General features: G+C 54.9%; 2 protein-coding genes and 1 long non-coding RNA gene across 3 annotated transcripts; 1 reads left to right on the top strand and 2 right to left on the bottom strand.

Moving 5' to 3' along the window:
* Window positions 1-390: 390 nt before the first annotated feature.
* Window positions 391-2,044, bottom strand: LOC108518786 (cancer/testis antigen 1-like). The gene is made up of 3 exons (XM_017857428.1): window positions 1,682-2,044; window positions 919-1,053; window positions 391-679 (listed from the first exon to the last, which is right to left on the bottom strand). Exons 1-3 carry the CDS (start codon window positions 1,948-1,950, stop codon window positions 541-543), a joined length of 543 nt encoding a protein of 180 aa, XP_017712917.1. The 5' UTR covers window positions 1,951-2,044; the 3' UTR covers window positions 391-540.
* A 48-nt stretch (window positions 2,045-2,092) lies between these two features.
* Window positions 2,093-3,663, top strand: LOC108518787 (uncharacterized). The gene is made up of 3 exons (XR_001882470.1): window positions 2,093-2,183; window positions 2,706-2,825; window positions 3,100-3,663. It is a non-coding gene; the product is annotated as an uncharacterized LOC108518787 (long non-coding RNA).
* Window positions 3,664-8,429: 4,766 nt separating this feature from the next.
* LOC108518785 (olfactory receptor 10Q1-like) lies at window positions 8,430-9,368 on the bottom strand. The gene has a single exon (XM_017857427.1). It carries the CDS (start codon window positions 9,366-9,368, stop codon window positions 8,430-8,432), a length of 939 nt encoding a protein of 312 aa, XP_017712916.1.
* Window positions 9,369-15,292: the final 5,924 nt, after the last annotated feature.

Genomic DNA, 15,292 nt, shown 5'->3' with positions numbered 1-15,292 from the left:
GTGAAATGATAATGCTGGTTTTATGCATCTGTGCAAGCACATGTTTTTGAAGCATTTTTAGAAAGCACAAAAGCTCATATATGTTCAATGAAGACAATTTGGGAACAAATTTAATGCTGAGCTGGAAAAACATTACATGTGCTACTGTCATATATTTAACACAGAAATGCAAGCATATTGAGGAAAGGATTCGAAAACGTCCACAGTAGTTAAAGCTGAACGGCGGGACCCAGTGGCTTTTCATTTTCCCCCATTTCCCAAATTGTCTTCCATTACCTTGTGCTACTTCAATCTCTGAATCCCAGAGCCTCCCCTGCAACCCGAGGACAAGGGCACGCAAGTCCCAATTAAAGGGCATCGCTCGCCGAGAAGAGACTCAGACACGGAATTGTAGCTCACTTTTATTTCCTACAGAAACAAACACGTAAGCCGGCCTCCTCCAGCGACAAACAATCAGGCCCCCACAATGAAGTGGCCACTGGTGCAGGGACCATCCCCTAGGGGAGGAGGCACGACCTAGGAAGGGGCACCAGGCTGGGCTTAGCGCCTCTGTCCTGAGTGAAGCAGAGCCAAAAACACAGGCAGAAAGCACTGCGTAATCCACATCAACAGGGAAAGCTGCTGGAGACAGGAGCTGATGGAGAGCTGGAGTTGGCGGTGGTCCGCAGCAATCAGTCGGCTAAATGTGAGGGGCGAAGAACATCAGGTTAAAGGCGACACCTCTGCACCCATCTCCCCGGGCTCCCTCGGGTGGTGGCGGGCCTGGTGCACCAGGTCTCTGTTCTGAGACCCTGTGCTGGGGTGTTCTCAGGTCTCTGGAGACCTGACCGTGGGGTGTAGGCGGATCCCAGCCCCCACCCTGCCACGCTGCGCACGCCACCCACCCAGGCCCCGTCCCTGTCCTGGTCCTGAACTGACATAGTCAGTATGTTGCCAGACACGGTGAACTCCTTCAGAAGCACCCCTGGCATGGGGAGCGGTGGGGCATCCCGGGCCAGGCTCCTGTGGGCCAGCTCTGCTTCCATGGGTGTCGGGAAAGGCATGGTGAGGTAGCTGGTGGGGGCCCTGTTAAGGCATCATCTCCTAGGACGTGGCCTGTGCCTCCGGCCTGCTGCTTACCCCAGGTCAGCTTTCCCCACTCCTCACCCCCACCCCCGATTGCCCAGCGCATCCCTCCCAGGCTGTCTCCCCAGGCACTGGCCCAGTAGCACATCCCACTCAGCTGTCTTGGTTCCACACGTTCCTTTGCTGCACCCCAAGGTGACTCCTCCATGCCCTTACAAGGCCCCTCCCCACCCTGCCCCTGTCGCATCACTCGGCCCCTCCTCGTCACCCAACCCTCCCTCTCCCCACCTCCCGCCACCCGCTCCCATCTTGCTCCCTTCCCCCCACCTCCTGATCCCCTCCTACACCCGGGTCCCCCTATCTCCTGGCCCCCTGCCCCCCTTCCTGCATGACCCAGTGCCCCTAACCCCATCACCCATCCCCTCTCCCAACCCTGCACACCCCCTACCTCCAGCCTTCTGCTGGCTCCTCACAGCTGGCTCCGTATCCCCACCTCCCAATTCCCACCCCACCCACCCAACCCTTACTCCATCTCCCCTGCTTTACCTGACCCTGCCCTCCCCACCTGCTGGCCCTGCCCCCCCACCTCTTGACCCCGTTGCCCCCAACAGGATACAACTGAACCAGGCGTCTTTCCGCCCCCCTGGCCCCGCACTGGCAGCTTCCATTCTGTGCAGAAGCAGCACTGCCACGCGGCACCCGTGGGGCGCCTCCTCCCGGCCCTGAGGCCCTTGCTGCCCCTGCACCCTGGGGACCTCCGTCGCCCACAGCGCCCGCCTCGCCTGGGCCGCCAGCATAGCCCCCTGGGCCACCAGGAACGCCAGGGCCCCCTGGGCCATCAGCATCGCCCGCCGCGCCCCCTGTGCCCTGGCCTGCGGCCTGCATGGCTCCTGGACCTCTGTGGCGCGCTCAGAGAGAAAGTCAGGGCCCACGAGGACGCGGAGGCAGTGAGGCTGCAGGAAGTTCCGCCCCCTGGCGTGCGAGGGGCAGCCCGGGATCCTCAGGGCGCCTGCGCACAGGGTCCCTACTTCCGGCCCTGAGAGACCCTGGGCGAGCCCTGGAGCGCGTGACTGGTTCTCGCCAACGCTGCCCCGCCCCAAGAGAGCCCGGGCCGGAAGGTGGCCACGATGCCAGCCTGGACCCCTCACCCCTGAGCAGCCGACTGTCCGCCGGGCCCTGTCCCGGGAGCCCTGCAGGGAGTCGGGCACGGCGGGGCTCAGCCTGTCCCATCCCCCAGTCTCCCTCACACCGAGGAGCAAGGCGGGCCTGGGAACACGGGGCCAGGGCTGTGCGGCCATCGTCCCAGACTCTGCCTGCCCTGCTTGTCCTTGGGGGAGTGCCCAGGACAGACCGCGGGGCCAGGCCTCTAACTGGGTTCAGCAGCTTTGGTCCCTGTCCTGGTCGCCCAGCCTGGTGGGGGAGCTGGAGCTGCAGGTCGGGTGGTTCGGGGGTGGCCTCCCGTCACCCAGGGGCTCCCTGGCCCCAGGTCCAGCCCACGTGGATGGGAGGCACCAGCGGGACCAGAGCTGGGGGAGGGAAGGGAGCCAGGACTCCTTGGGGGGACCCCATAGTTCCCTTGTCTCCCAGCACAGACCTCATGGGATCTGCCTCTCTCCCTCCTTCCCTTGCTCCCCTGGCAGCGTCGGAGGTGCGGGAGGCCCTCAGCTGGGAGGTGACCCTGTGGTCTGCTGGCCTGCCGGGTGCTGGCCTACTTGTGTGTCTGGAAGGGCGTCAGATCCACAGGAAAGGTGCTGCGAGAGGTAGGCAGGGGTGGGGGTGGCATGGTCCTAGGAGCTGGGTGTCTGTCTCCACACCCTGTTCACAAGTCTGTGGGAGTAGAGGCTGCACTACTCCATCCCGGGTGTCTGGGCTGCTCACCAGGCCAACTCAGGCTTCCCACATCCTGCACCCTGGGCTGGGCATGAAACGGATCCAATCGTCCCATAGGCTGTTCTTTTTGATAAACATAGAAACTGACCCTTCTGGTCTTCAAGCTTGAACCTTACAGTTGTTTTATCTGAATTCCTTCCTCAGGAAATGACCTTGGGGCCTCTCAAAGTATCAAAGAAGCGAAACTCACCAGATCACCACATCCAGGCAATGAGATGCTGGACCCCCTCATTCATCAGGATTGCTTTCTGGGCCCTCCCGAGTTCCTGTTTTCCTACACATTGGTGCATTTCTTCCCTGCTATATAAACCCCTAGTTTTAGTCAGGGAGATGGATTTGAGACTTAACTCCCATCTCCCCGGCTGCAGCACCCAATTAAAGCTGTCTTCCCTGGTAATTCTCTTCGTCTCAGTCATTGGCTTTCTGTGCGGCCAGCAGCAGGACCTAGACCAAACCCTTGGTATTTTGGTAACAGGCACACCCGCAGGAAAGGACCCCGGACACGGCTCCCACCTCTAGGCTTAAAGCCAATGCACTTCCCGCACCTCCAGTCTTCCGTGTAGCAGCTTTTACCTACGTATGTCTGTGCCACATCCAGTCCTGAGACAGCTGAGTGACCCTGAGAAAGGCTTCCCCGACACGGGAACAGAGGCTGGAGGGCTGGGGCTGGCAGAGGACAGCCCAGACTGCGGGGACATTCTTAGAGCGCTAAAAAGCCAATGCAGACACAGCAATAAAAGCATGCCATTTTCCAAAGCAGGCTCCGGCTTCCGCCTCTGCTGCTTTAAGAAGGGGTTGGGGTACAGGAGGTAGGGGGAACCAGCTCCTCCAGCTGGAGCTGATGCGGTGAGCAAGGCTCTGCTCTGGAGGCCTCTGCAGCCGGCACCCTTCTGGGGACTGGGAAGGGAGCAGGGAAGGCAGCAGCCCAGGGAAAGCCTCGTCCCCCTGGAGCTAAGGCACTTGGCGGGAGAGCAGGACGAGAGTGGGCTGGAGAGCAGCCACACTGGTGGAGAAGGGTGGGTGAAGGGATTCCACAGGTGTCTAGAAAGCTGGAAAGAGCTCCTTGGCAGATCCAAGCCCCAGGTGTAGCGGAGGACCAGATGTGGAGGACAAAGACGGTTGTCCAGGGGGATCTCCAGGCGTTGGCATTATTGGGTCCTACTGAGATGGGGCCATCAAGGAGAAAACACAGGCTGTGTGTGGCAGGGCGACAAATGAGTGCTGCTACCAAGCTCTGTCCTGTTTCCTATGCACGTCTCAGAGCCCCTCCAGTGACTGTCGTCTCCGGCCTCCTCCTGCACCTCTGTGTTTGTAGACATCTTCTCACATTTCAGATCCTGCTGAGCCTCTGGGTCCCCTGCACGTGCCTTCTGACTCTCAGCTGCTGGGATGGGCACCTCTGTGCCCTGTGCCAGCTCCCCTCCTGCAGCTCCCGACACATCTCCTTTTTTTCCTGTGCTCTGCACAGGGTGAGCCTGGAAGCTCGGGGGAATTTGTACCCTTGGACACAGCCCCCCACCGATGCGGCCAAGAGTCACCGGATAAATGTCTTAGTCTGTCACCCTTTGAAGGACAACTCTGAGGTGCGGCTGACTGTGGAGCGAATGAAATGAAACGGATGCACAACGATGGGTGTGGACAAAGGAACACCGACTTCTCAGGCTGCCGATACGTATCTCAGTAGAAGCACGGGGGAGGGGGAATGCTATATAGAGAAATATTGCTATAGTATCTGAACTGTTTAGAATGTATTGACCTAATAGAGACACAATAAAAGTGAAAACATTGGAAGAAAATTTAAATGAACTTTATTTGATTGTTGGAATGGAAAAGACTTTCTTTCTTCTCCCCTCCCCTCCCCTCCCCTCCCCTCCCCTTCCCTCTTCCTTCCTTCCTTCCTTCTTCCTTCCTTCCTTCGTTTCGTTTTCCATTATTATACCTTAAGTTCTGGGGTTACATGTGACGCAATGTGCAGGGTTTGTTACCTAGGCTATACATGTGCCATGCTGGTTTGCTGGCACCCAATCAACTCGTTGACCCACAATCCCATTTACTGGTATATACCCAAAGGATTATGATCATCTACTATAAAAAACCATGCACACGTATGTTTATTGCAGCACTGTTCACAATAGCAAAGACTCGGAACCAACCCAAATGCCCATCAATGTTAGACCGGATTTTAAAAATGTGGCACATATACACCATGGAATATATGCAGCCATGGAAAAGAATGAGTTCGTGTCGTTTGCAGAGACGTGGATGAAGCTGGAAACCATCATTCTCGGCAAACTAACACAGGAACAGAAAACCAAACACCGCATGTTCTCACTCATAAGTGGGAGTTGAACAATGAGAACACACGGACACAGGGAGGGGAACATCACACACCGGGGTCTGTCGGGGGTGGGGGGCTGGGGGAGGGATAGCATCAGAAAAGACTATTCTAAGCCTACTAGCAATGAGAATAATGATAACCAGTAACATTTGTTGGGTGGTTACCACGTCCCAAACCACTGTCGTAGGCACTAGACAAGAATCAGCTCATTTATCCAGAAATACACCACATTTTCATTGTCGTTATCCTTGGCGGCGAGATAATGGTTGGTTTTTTATTTTCTCTTCCAAACTTGCCCACATTTCCTCTTCTTTTACAGTGAACTGAACATGTATTACATTTATAAGCAGAAAGTGATTAAGAAAGTTATTCATTACTTGCTGTTGAGGAAAATTTCTAATGAGCTCCGGAGTGAGCCAGTTTGCCAAAGTTTAAATGAGCCTGTTCGATTCACTGGAGGCTGTGTTTTTCCTCTGAAACTTGTTCTAATTGGCACCTTTTCTTGACGCAATGAGGTGGACGGTGCCGTGATGAAGTCCCTGAAGTCACCAAGCCTTGGGGCCCACGCTAGACACCACGGGGCCGATGTCACCCGGCTCTCCCGGTTGTCTCTGTGGCTTTCAGCCACTTCCAAAAAACCATTGTTTCCAAATTCCATACACGCAGTTCATCCTACCTTGAAAGTTATTCCTCCAGAGGGCTGTTGATAGTTTGCTTCATCAGCATTTTGTCACTACCACACAATGAGATTTTTCTTTTTTCTTCTGCACCTTGGGGGCACTCATGAAGAACACATGTGTGCTTAAACACAAAACGTACCAAGGCCCGTAAGAGCCCCTCCTCTCCAGAGGGCTGGTCCTGGTCCACACACGCTGGCAGTGATCGCCCGTGTGTTTCCGAATCAGAGAAGACTTGCTCGGAATGGATGAAATGTATTTGAAATCACATTTGGCATCATCTGGAATGGCGAAGCTTCAGAGGTGACAGGGCCAGGATGTCTATATTCAAAGAGGGCCGTCGAATTAAAGTTAAGCAGGGGTCTCTTTGCTTGAATTCCAGAGTTTCAAACCAGTACAGTCATGTGCGCTTGGATGGCCTGTAGGTACTTCCAACCCAACCTGCCCCCAGCCGACCTCACTGCCTGTCCCCCGACTCCCGGAATGGCTTCCCTCTGCTTCGTTCTCTGTCTTGGCGACGCGTGTTTCCATGGCCCCGTACTCTGTCATCTCACCTTCCGTCTAATCAGTTTCCTTCAATGTGTCGTCTCCACCCTCCCCAGGCCAGGTCGGCATCATCTCTCACCTATATGATGAGAACAATCTCCCCCGCTCTACGCAGATTCCCAGCCCCTTTCCCAGGAATTTGGCCTGAGTGGGGCGGTCTAAGTGGGGATGGTGTAGGCTGGCCTCATATGGACCAGGGGGAGGGCCCAGCCATACCTACCAGGGCTGGTGAGAGGGGCTTGTTTCGCCCTGTGGGGGTCATTGCGGGCTCTTGTGTGGGACTCAGGATGGGGGTCTGTTGAGAAGCCCCGGCTGGCCTAGTCCCCTGGCCTTGAGCCTTTGGTCTTCTCTGAGCGCCCACCCGCCATCACTTGAGGACAGTGAAAGGCAGCTGTGTTGACCCTTTGAGCAGCATGTGGCCGTTCCTAGGTTTGGTGGTAGGGGTGAGTGACCCTTTCCTGTGCAGGAATGGCGAGTACCCATTGTATGACAGTGATTTGTCTTAGTGCCTAATAGCCCAGCCTACTTTGTGAGCTCCATAAAGGCAGGAAGCTTGTCTGGAGCTTTTCTGTATCCCCAGTGCCAAGCCCTGTACTGGGGAGACAAGAGGTACTCTCTCATTCTTTCTTTCAAGAAATATTTCCTGGCCGGGTGTGGTGGTTCACGCCTGTCATCCCAGCACTTTGGGAGGTCAAAGTGGGAGGATCACTTGAGTCCAGGAGTTGGACACCAGCCTGGGCAACATAGCGAGATTCCCCCCCCGCCCCCGCCGTCTCTTCAAAAGAAAAAAAAACATTAATATTAATATTAGCCAGGAGCGGTTGCACACACCTGTAGTACCAGCTGCTCTGGAGGCTGAGGCGGTAGGATCATTTGAGCCTGGGAGGTTGAGGCTGCAGTGAGCTGTGATCACATCACTGCCCTCCAGCCTGGGCTACAGAGTAAGATCCTGTCTCTAAAAGAAACAAAGAAGTGTGTCTTCCCTGCTAAGTGTTATGGTCGAGGGAAACTCAGAGATCCAACCACTTGGCCAGCCTGTGGAGTGAGAGTGGGGCCAGCAAACACATTCTTGAGATCATTACACCTGACCTTTGTCCCCGAGTCACAGAGGCCTCAGCCCAGCAGGATATGAAAAGTTTCTGTTTCATTAGCAACTGGGATCTGAAGCCATTCCTGTGCCAAAACTCGGGGGGCTCACGGTTCAGTTCCGTTACCGCTTATGGCGCATCTATTATGTGCCAGGGGCTGGGGCGGCAGAGACCTCGAAACTGGTTCTCCCCTTCGAGGAGTCTCCAGCTCAGCCGGGGAGACAGACCACCCATGGGGCTTCTGGGAACAAGTGGCCCTTTCACTGACATTGGTAGGATGAGGAGGGGTCAGCTGCACTGGGAGCAGAAGTGGGGCCAAGCCTGACACGCCCTTGGAGCTGCTGCCTCGGATTACACTCTCGTGTCTCAAGCGATCATGACGTTGTTTTCTGGTGATGCAGGGATTCTGTTTCCAGGCTGGCTCTGCCTTTCCATCCAAGCCTTCCCTAGTCTGGATCTGGGAACTCCTTGTGTTTCTAGCCCTGCTGGTTGTTTGGTCACAGAAGCAGCTGGCTTAATGTTTCATTTGGGCCATCTGAGGCCCTTCTGCCTCTCAGTGTCCACGTCTCTGCCATTGCTGTGGGTGCTGGATGGAACTGTCCGCCCCAGACCTGCTGCGTCTCAGCAAACCTTCGCATCCCTTCCATCTGTCCGGCCACAGCAAAGGGGGCAGTGAGTCCCAGGTGCACTCAGAACCACGGAGAAGCCCTCAAAGGGAGGGGTGGGGCCACCAGGTGCATCGGGAGACAGCTGGGTTCTGGAAAGGGAGCCAGGCTGTTCTCAGAGGGCTCTGCCTTCCCCTTCAACTCGCATGGGGCTGCTGCTTCATGGACTGTGACTGTGCAGAAGTCTCCTGAGGGCACCCTTGACTTCCTTGTTCCTCAGACTGTAGATCATAGGGTAGAGCATGGGGGTGACATTGGTGTAGATTAAGGACACAATTTTGTCCTGGTCGGGGGCGTAGCAGGACTTGGGGCGAATGTAGATGAAGACTGCACAGCCATAGTGAAGAAGCGAGACCAGCAGGTGCCCCGCGCAGGTGGAGAAGGCCTTGCTCCTGCCCGCGGCCGAGCGGATTCTGAGGACAGCCGCGATAATGAATCCGTAGGAGAGCAGGATCAGCAGGAAGGGGATCAAGAGGATGAGCGTGCAGACGAGGAAGACAGCAATCTCATTGGCTCGAGTGTTCGAGCAGGCCAGGAAGAGCACGGCAGGGATGTCACAGAAGAAATGATTGATCTCGTGGGACTGACAAAAGGGCAGGAGGAATATCAGCGTGGTCAATGTGAGGGAGAGCGCAAAGCCGCCAATGCACGCCAGAGTCAGCATCTGCAGGCAGAGGGTCCTGGTGATGAGGAGTGTGTAGTGAAGGGGCTTGCAGATGGCCACAAAGCGGTCGTAGGCTGTCAGGGCCAGGAGGAAGCACTCCGCCCCACCCAGGGCAACGAAGAAGTGCATTTGCAGGGCACAGCCCAGAAAGGGCATCCGCTGGTTCCTGGACACGAAATTGGCCAGCATGTTGGGGGCAATAACCAATGTATAGCAAATCTCAACGGTGGACAGGTTTTGGAGGAAGAAATACATGGGGGTCTGCAGGCAGGAGTCAATGAGGGTGAGGAGCACAATAGTTGTGTGCCCCGCCAGGGTGACAAGATGCATGATTAGAAACAGTCCAAAAAAGAAGATTTGCAGTTCCGCCAGGTCGCCGAAGCCCAAGATAACAAACTCAGAGCTTAAGGTGTGGTTTTTCTGCAATCGGTTCATCCTACAGGCTGCCTTGTAGAACTGGGTTACAGGGTTTAGGTTTTGTTTTGTTTTGTTTTTCCAGCAATTCTCCAAGTCATGAGAAACCCTGAAGTCCTTTCCAGGAATGGGAGTGCAGCCAGCTCTCGCAGCCCTCCAACCCTCTTTTCCAGGCTTAGCCCTGGGTTTCACTCCACCAGCTTTTCGAATTCTGCCCTCTGTTCACTGAAAATGAAGAACTGCTTATGGGATGCCACATCAGTTCACCTGTTGAATTATTATCAAAATGAACCCAGATGAGCAAATTCTAAACACGAAGTTGCTTTTCCCAGATGCTAAAGACAATCTTTCTGTCAGCGCTGTTCTATGCTTTCAAGACTTTTCTGGGGCGGGGGCAGGGGGCTGAGCTCGAGGTACTAAATAGGTTTAGACACAGTCACCGGGCTGTAGGGAGTTGCTGTAGGGTGTGGACACTCCTGGCTTTGTGCATCAGCCACTTTGTCCTTCCCTAACTACCACCTCCAAACTCCCAGGGTTCCAGCAGCCGACTGTGAGCAGGACGCTAGAGCACAGGACACTAGAGCGGAAGGGGCCCAACCCACCTCGGATCTGGTGCCTCTCTGGCATCCCCAGTCGATTGGGTGATTTATCTCTGAGCCCTGTAATTCTTTGTTCACTTCTCTGTCTACTGCAACAGCCTATGAGCTCCATGACGGCAGGCACAGTGTGTTAATGCGGCCTCTCAAACCACGGCTGGCACAGATTAGGAGTGTCAATAAATGTTTGTTGGCTGGCCTGGAGGTGGCTGATGGTTGTAATCCCAGCACTTTGGGAGGCTGAGGCAGAAGGATTGTTTGAGGCCATGAGCTCGAGAGCAGCCTGCACAACAGAGTGAGACCCCATCTCTACCAAAAAAAAAAAAATGGTTTTAAGTTAGCCGGGCATGGTGGCATGCGCCTGTGGTCCCAGCTACTGAGGAGGCTGAGGCAGGAGGATCATTTGAGCCCAGGAGGTGGAGGCTGCAGTGAGCTATGGTCGTACCACTGCACTACAGCCTGGGCGACAGAGCCAGACCCCATCTCTCAATAAATAAATAAATAATATAAAAGAATAAATGTTTGTTGAATGAATGTCTGTTTTTCATTTCTGCATTTTCTACAGTTAGTGTGGGGTCAGGCATAGAGTGAGAAGAGCAGAGGGCAAAGGGCGAGCCAGGTCGCCGAGTGGGAGCGACGGGGACAGAGTTAGGAGAGAGTCAGGGAAGGAATGGTCTCAGGACAACAGGGGCTCAAGCACCCGGTGTGGAACCACACCCTTGGCTGGTCTGTTTCCCTGGAATCCACCGGGGAGGCGTTTGTTTCCTCCTTCCCTTGGCAGGACCTGGTGTTTCGCCTGCCACTTCTCCCCGTGCGTCCCTCCATCCCAGCAATCTTAAAAGATTCTCGAGATTCCGCAAAGTAAGAATCAAGGAGTGTCCAGTGCCAGTGGAGCTGTCAACTACAGGAGCCATTTCTACTGGGACCACTGAGGCGCAAAGTGGGTTCAGCGAAAGCCGAAAACCCATTTTAATCGTGATTTTGCTCAGCATAGGTGGTGACTGTGATTCCAGCTTTCCAGCCGCTTTTGCGTTGCACTGAGGATTACTCGGTTGTTTTACTCACCTGAAGGGCACCTGGAGTCTTTGAGCCGGACAGGTCCCCAGAGGGCCACGTGCCCACTCCTCGCCTTAGAGCACAGGGTCAGGAAGCCTTCTTCCCTGGATGACCCACCTCCTGCTCCTGCCCCCGCCCCTGGCTTCTGCCCCAGGTCCCCTGTCCGGACGGAGCCCAGCCCAGCTCGGGCTTCCCCTCTGGCATCTCCTCTCGCTATGGTCACAGGAGCCCAGGCTGGAAGGACGGGCAGAGGGCAGGGTGACCGGCCTCCCTCCAGACAGGGGTTCCCTCCAGAGAGAGCCCAGCCCCCTCCTGCGACCCAGCCCAGCCTCCCGCAGTCCCTCCATGGCCCCTGGCCGGCTCTCCCTGCGGGTAGGCGAGAACCTGCTTTCTGGGTTCATGTCTGTCTTCCTTGGACTCGTGCCCTTGCCTGTAGCTTTGCCACATCAAATCATGTCCACTCTTTTCTCCCATGACAGCACTGTAGAGACGTGGGGTGTGCTCTGTTTCCTTTGGGCCCTTAACCTTGAAAACACTGAAAGACACAAAAAGGAAGGTAAAAGTCACACGTCGTGCAAACACTTGAAAAGTAAGACGTGAAAGTCAGAGTGAAGATTCCTGCTTCTTCCGTCTTTCCCCACTCTCCAGAGGGAACCATTCTTAGCTGCCAGGGACATTTTCTTCCCTGCTTGGTGCCGTGCACGCAAACACGCACTCACACACTCACACGGGTTCCCACACACGCACGCACACACACATACACACACGTGCGTGTGCACAAACACCCCACTCACCCACTGCAAACATTCAATGGGATCATAGTCTACAAACTTCCCACCCTTATTGTAGTGATTTAATTTGTCACTTAACGAAATGCCTGGGAGCGGTTTTCAGTCAGCACTTACTGGCTTACTTCATTCTTTGTAGCTGCTGCATTCCACAGTATGAATGCGCTCTAATTTAACTAATTGTAGACTAATGTTAATAACAGAAAGTAATAACACACATAAACAAAAATAAAATCTAACTAAAATAAATCATAATTTCATCAGACTTTGAGTACTTTGCTGTTGAAGTGGCTTCTGGCGTTTATTTTTTACCACAGCCCATGGCACCGAGCGCATCCTGGCATAGAGCATGGCATACCTGGCTTTTCTCACTCCCCTGAGCACTCCTGGAGAGGAGGCCTGGGGTGGCCTGGGAGGGGCAGAAATCCGGAGAGCAGCGCCGTCTGGGAGACTCTTCCATTGAGAACCGTCTGCTATCAGTGAGAATAGCCTATCCTCGGGTGAACAGTGGCGGGGCCCAATGGCTTCCTGGAGCTCAGACGGTGGCTTTCCAGCCTGTCTGGACCACGGGGAGCAGCCCTCAGAAGGATTTGCTGGCAGCTCTTAGAAAGGGAGTGTCCTTCGAGGAGTCGCCAAGGTCTGCAACTTGCCTTAAATAGCGGCGAAGGCGGGACTCGGGAAGTCCCAGGAGAGGCCAGGAAGGCGCTGGCCAGCCAGCCGTGCTGGGACTCACCCACTGAGGGGAGTGACTTCCCCAGGTCACTCAGTTCCTCAGGTTCCCAGTGGACCCCAAATCCCGACCACTTATGTCTTATGTGCCAACCCTAGAGATGGCATAGGTCTGGGCAATGTTACTTCAGTCAGATCTGCTGAAAAGGCAGCCCCCGCTGTGCAATTACCAGTGTGTGAATGGACCTCAGGCTGACTCCAGAGGCCAGAAATGCAGAGGGTTGGCTTGGGTGGAAACCCGTGCCCCACGCCTTGCTAGAGAGACACATAAAGTGGGCAACGGGGCTTGAGATTGGTGGCCTTTGAGACACCGCTCCCCCGCCCCCCCACCAGACACGCACGCACGCACGCACGCACGCACACACGCACGCACGCACACACACAAACTGCACTGGGATTCTGTGCTTCTCTGTAATAACTCAGAGGGGACATTCTTCGGGCTCTCAAGGCCTCCACATTTAATCTGCAAAACCACAGTCATCAAAGTGAGTGAGTCATCTTCATGGAGTGAGGTGGGGAATCAGAGTCAGAGAACCCGAGAATGCTACTACTCAGCTGACCTAACCTTCCACCTAACCCCATCGTCACCCCAGGCGAGTGTAGCCACATCCCAATGACTCCTAACTGGGGTGCAGCCCAACGTCCAGCCTGCACCACGGTCGCCCTCTCAGTAGAGCAGGACCGAGGTCACCGCTGCCCAGCCCAGTCAGGGCGCTCCATCGTCCCCTGCCTGCCAGCCACAGCCACTCTAGGCTGCCAACCCCACATCTGCCACCACTGCCCTTTCCAGGTATACCAGTGCACAGGCCAATGCCACTGCCACGCCTCGGAAGCTTCCAGTCCTTGGAGGGCCAGCTCGGCTTCTTACTGGAAACGACAAAACAGGAAACAGGACCCCCAAACAGCCCTGTCTGAGCTTAGAATCACACACTCTCCCCCTCGAATCACTCCAGTAGCTTCTGCCTCTGCCTCCACCCCCAAAGGGGCTCCCAACACCGCACGGTGGCACGTTTCCAGCCCCTCCACCTTGCTCTTCCCCCTTCCTCCTCTCAGGCACCTGTCTCATCTCAGCTACAGTTGCTAAAACAGAGCTCTTCTGCTTATAATGGAGGCTCAGGCCATGGAAACCCTATTGTTCTCAGCACCCAGGGAACAGGCTTTGGGAGGTGCCCTACGAGGGATCTTGCCTTGCAAGTGGGAAGCATGCGGGACTGTTCCGGAGTTGCCGAGACTTCCTGAACTGAGCCGGCCAACAGCAGAAACCCAAGGACACTGTGGGAGACAGCTGGCCCAGAGGCCCAGGTGGCACTGACCTGTGCACTGGTATACCTGGAAAGGGCAGTGGTGGTGGACGTGGGGTTGGCAGTCTAGAGTGGCTGCGGCCGGCAGGCAGGGAATGACGGAGCGCCCTGAGAGTGCCTGCTCAGGGAGACCTTGGGGCACCTTTGGCAGGCAGCTTTCCGGCCAGGATTGCCTCGGCATAGGGCCCTGAGAGAGGAATGGAAAGCGAAGAAGATTCCAATAGAAACTGAACATTTTGAAAGAAAGGCACTGCAAATGACCCCTCAGTAACTGTGGCTGTTGCCTTTGCAAATTTCTAAACATCCTAAAGCAGCAATAGCTCAGGTACCACAGCTCTGAAAATTACCCAGACTTTCTGCACCTCCCTCAACTTAGATGTCAGTTAGAGATCACCAATTCTGATAGGGTTTGGGATGACGTGGGACTGAGTTCTGGGAACATAATTCTACTGGGATGGGACACTGGCTTGTCTTCTACATTTGGTGGCTGTAAGGCCGGGGCTAGATATTCCTGTGCATCCTATGAACTCTCTAAAGGGGAAAGTGACAGTGAGTTGGCATTTAAATAACCCAACTGCCGAGGCACTGAATAAACAGCACCCATTCCTGTGGATGGCGGTCTAGACTGCAGACCTCTGGGCCCACAAGCCATCGAGAGCATCTAGCTGAGTGGAAGCAGAGAGGAGGTTGGAGAGAGTGATTGGGGACTTCAGTTTCTTCCAACATTAGCTCACAAGATCAAAAGACTTTGGGGGGCGGGGGCCTGGGGTGGGGGGCAGGGCTTTTCTCTAATGCCTTTGAGCTTCAGCTTGCCGGGAGATTTAATTTTTATTTTATCTTATTTTTTTGAGAAAGGGTCTGGCTCTGTCACCCAGGCCGGAGTGCACTGGCACGATCACAGCTCACTGCTGCTTCGACCTCCCAGGCTCCAGCGATCCTCCCATCTCAGCCTCCCAAGTAGCTGGGACTACAGGTGAATGCCCGGCTTGTTGGGAGAAAAGTTGAGTGTTGGGAGAGAAGCTGAGGCAGGGCTTCCATGTCTGACATAATGTAAAAGTCTTGGAACATGTCTGGGGTCCAGGGTCTAAAACCCCTTGTGGCCTTTGGAACACCAAGCTCTGTGCTAAAGGGTGGAAGGCTACCCTGACATACCATAATCTAAGCCCAGGGCGTGGCTTGGATAGAATCCAGGGCTCATGGCTCTGGAATGTGTCCAGACTTGCTGGCTCCTTGCTCTCCCAGAATCAATTGTATCTTGAGTTAAAAGAACCTGCTCTCCATTATCTCAAGTAGCAGAGCATATGCTAAACCATCACAGCTGTAAGTCATGTGCTTAATGCAGCAATGCTCCCTTTCAACCCCACATTCTCACCACCTGTTTCTTTGTTTGATCACCAATAAATTATCTGGGCTTCCAGAGCTCGGGGTCTTCGCAGCCTCCATACACTCGCGATGGCCCCCTGGACCCACTTTCT

This window comes from Rhinopithecus bieti, unplaced genomic scaffold (assembly GCF_001698545.2).
Source record: "Rhinopithecus bieti isolate Rb0 unplaced genomic scaffold, ASM169854v2 scaffold_47305, whole genome shotgun sequence".
NCBI lineage: Eukaryota > Metazoa > Chordata > Mammalia > Primates > Cercopithecidae > Rhinopithecus > Rhinopithecus bieti.
Note: the sequence above shows the minus strand (reverse complement) of the source record. Positions and strands in the feature narration are given on the sequence as shown.